The 3,246-nt window shown below is 38.2% G+C and overlaps 1 protein-coding gene across 1 annotated transcript; it reads right to left on the bottom strand.

Moving 5' to 3' along the window:
• Nucleotides 1-269: 269 nt before the first annotated feature.
• LOC135210988 (NPC intracellular cholesterol transporter 2-like) lies at nt 270-2,911 on the bottom strand. Its single transcript, XM_064243990.1, has 5 exons — nt 2,824-2,911; nt 2,590-2,657; nt 1,487-1,591; nt 1,204-1,388; nt 270-407 (listed from the first exon to the last, which is right to left on the bottom strand). The coding sequence occupies exons 1-5, from the start codon at nt 2,856-2,858 to the stop codon at nt 324-326; spliced, it is 477 nt and encodes a 158-aa protein (XP_064100060.1). The 5' UTR covers nt 2,859-2,911; the 3' UTR covers nt 270-323.
• Between the last annotated feature and the right edge of the window lie 335 nt (nt 2,912-3,246).

The raw sequence follows: 3,246 nt of genomic DNA, 5'->3' as shown, positions 1-3,246 counted from the left end.
GCTGAAACTAAATCTTATTTCTCAGTGTATTTGATTTGATTATCTACTGCATCAGGTGAATTTGTGTTGGCACTCAATCATTTTCGTCACATGAAATTCTTGTTAGAATCGGACAAACGTGTGTTTGCCAAAAGGAACTTGGATCAAGTAAGAGTATTTATTTATTTACTCAACATTCGCAATGGAAGACATCTGCAAATGTCTCGTACTTCCATATATTTCAGAGAAAACGAAAGACAAATTCCCTCGGGGATAAAGAGACAACAATGTAGACCTATAGATATATGATAATTTTATTGTAACTTTACTGTTGGTTTTATGTCTTAAACTATCTGAGCTGGGAGTTTGGCACATGTCTGCAAATCACCATTGTCATCGAGCAACTTAAATGTGACCATCGTTATGATCTGTAATAGAAACAATATCACTCTTAGAACATCGTGGGGTTGATTTTAACTTAGCTTCATTCGCCTTTACAAGAGTGAAATGAATGATTGTCTCACTAAAAGTGTAAGATACAAACAACCCGTACAATTAACTGAAAATATGTTGTTTTCAGGACAGTATTGAATACCAGATATGCAGGAAAAATGGGAAGAAAATGGAAATTTCACTTATTCTGTGAGAAGTCGTTGCGTTTCTTGTTTGTGATGTCATTCAAAGTTGTTACTTAGCCCTCAAACTTTACTCTTGAGCAAAAAAATTTTCCACTTTGAATATTTTCTGTCTCTTAGAAGGGCAACTTAATACAAAACGAGTTGTTTATGACTCAAGGTTTTGTTACGAAGCGTATGAGGAACGTCAAACAGTTTATTATTTTTTTTTATTACCGTCTGTTCGATTTTTAAGCAAATGGAGGTGTTGGTGGCAGAATTACAAACAAATAAACAAGGGAGAAATTGTCAGTAAGAAAAGCAGCGAAATTTTGAATGACGTCCCAAAAAGCAGAGTGACCTTTTAGTTGTAGGTAAGATAGAATCCAAATAGAATGGTCTTGCGGATCCTCATATTGAAACAAGAGTAGTGAGTCCAGGAAATAAAACATTTCAGTGTTCTCGAAAAAAGTCATACTGATACTCTTAAAAAAAGTCATTAATATGGTGTCGTTTGATAACATTAGAGACTTCCACAATATCAGAGACATGAGATTACAGAATGTAATGATTTTGTGGCTCTTCACCGACAGAAACTCGAACACTATACCTTTGGATATTCTTTGAGGACGCTCGCTTCCATACTCCAGTCGACGTGGCTTCCAGATTCAATGGGGCAGGGGTTCTCGGTGCCTTCGACTCCCTTGCAAGCATCTGGATCCAGACCTGGCCAAGGGATCTCGATCCCACCAATGTTCGCTGAGGCAGCCACCGTTAGGGTCTCGGAGTTAACACCTGACGAAAAAGTTCTTGTGAAGTCACTGTGATATTTCATAAAATGTTCTTCTTGTCGTCTTAATACAGGATCAAAGGAACATCAAGCACATACTTACTGGAAGTAAATTTGAAATTGATCAGATAAGTTTCTCCTCGGACAAGGGTACAAGGAGGTGATGAGCAGCCCTCGACGGAGAATAGGACGTCTGTCCCCAGGGATCCTGTGGGAAGATTGCTGCGATAATATGAATGGTTGTTGCAGTTATATTTAGCCATACAATATATTCATACATGCACAGGACACGTGCGCGCACACACACACACACACACACACAATATATATATATATATATATATATATATATATATACACACATACACACACACACACACACACACACACACACACACACACACATATATATATATATATATATACACACTTATATATGCAATGCTTGTGTATGTGTGAATAAATTAAACGAAGAAAACAGGTGAAGGGGTTGAAGAAAATGTCACTAGAATCTAATTAAAGCACCCATTTTCCTCGTGCAACTGTAGTCTTAAATGACATGGGTCGGCAAAGCAAGATTAAATATTTGCAATCCAAAGTATGTACAATCCTACATGGTTACTAGAGAGGTCCAACTAGGTATAATAGTAAAAGTTAACATTTGCGAAAGCACTGCAAGATACGTATTGCTTTCTTTCCTCTGTGCATCTCTTGTCATGTGGTACTAAGCCTTGGGAAGAGTAATGATAATGTAAAGAAAACATTATCTTTACATGTCAGATGGAGAAAGCTGGGTAGTGAAGCGTAAATATGGAAAAATCGTGGAATTTAATGTCTTCTCGAATGATAAGGGTGCAGCTAAACCCTAAGTTCACGCCAGGAAAGGAATGCAATATAATATGTAGGCCAAAGGCCTACATATTATAAAGGTTTTAAAGGTGTAGCAGTAGGAAAACCTCGTAGCTGTACTATGACAATTGTTAGGAGAGAGTGGATAGCAATGTGGAAGAAAGAGAATATGAACGGGGGTTCAGTAAAAGGAATGAAAAGGGGTTGCAACTAGGGGCCGAGGGGGCACTGTAAAGAACCTCAAATAATGCCTACTGCACATCGCGTGAGGTGCACTGACGGTATTGCCCGCATACTGAGAGTTTGCTTTGGGGAAACCACAATAGCAGCAACAGTAATACGCAAGCCCTTACTTACCGCAGTCCTGGAAGGCTGTAGCAGAGGCCAGGCCTAAGGATGCGAGGAAAAGAAAGAGACGCATTGTGCTGCAAAAGGAAAAGATGGATGGCTTCATGTATCAGTTTTGATCATTCGGACACTGTTAGCATAATATGGCAAAGAAATCGTTGTTTATTTTCAATAGAGATCTTTTACTCCCCTTGTCCATAGAGAGAAAATGATGGCAAAGACGGAAGCTTAGAACTACTCTACCTGTTGGTTATGAGAGACTCTCCCGAATAGCACATTCGACTGCAGCCCTGCCCTTTATAGAGGGTTGGCAGGAAGCTCCTCCTCTGCTCAATAAAAAAAAAAAAGCATAACGAATTGGAGGTTATTGTGGGAGGGACACAAAAATGTTGTTGGTGACACTGTGATGTTATCTTGATAAAGTTGTCGAATGACTGTCACTGAGAAGGCAAAAAATATACCACATTATGTTATCGTATTTTATTTGAGCATTTCAAGAGCTGCCTATTCTTCAGATCATCATAAAAATATTCTTCAGATCCCCAGCTCTTGATACAAGAAAAATGGCACCATAACATTTCCATGAAATTGATGGATTATAAAATAAAAGAATCTGTTTATTCCAGTAATTCCTATGTTTTTATTCATTTTTGGAAAATTCTAAAG

Source organism: Macrobrachium nipponense, chromosome 4 (genome assembly GCF_015104395.2).
Source record: "Macrobrachium nipponense isolate FS-2020 chromosome 4, ASM1510439v2, whole genome shotgun sequence".
Lineage (NCBI taxonomy): Eukaryota > Metazoa > Arthropoda > Malacostraca > Decapoda > Palaemonidae > Macrobrachium > Macrobrachium nipponense.
The sequence above is the reverse complement of the archived record's forward strand: the minus strand, read 5'-3'. Positions and strand labels throughout refer to the sequence as shown.

Excerpts from the sequence above, each read along its gene's own strand:
- LOC135210988 (XM_064243990.1), bottom strand. The coding sequence starts at position 2,858 with ATGTGCTATTCGGGAGAGTCTCTCATAACCAACAG. Across the intron at positions 1,592-2,589 it reads TACAGCCTTCCAGGACTGCG|GATCCCTGGGGACAGACGTC; the intron begins GTAAGTAAGGGC and ends ATCTTCCCACAG. Across the intron at positions 408-1,203 it reads TCCTCAAAGAATATCCAAAG|ATCATAACGATGGTCACATT; the intron begins GTATAGTGTTCG and ends TTTCTATTACAG.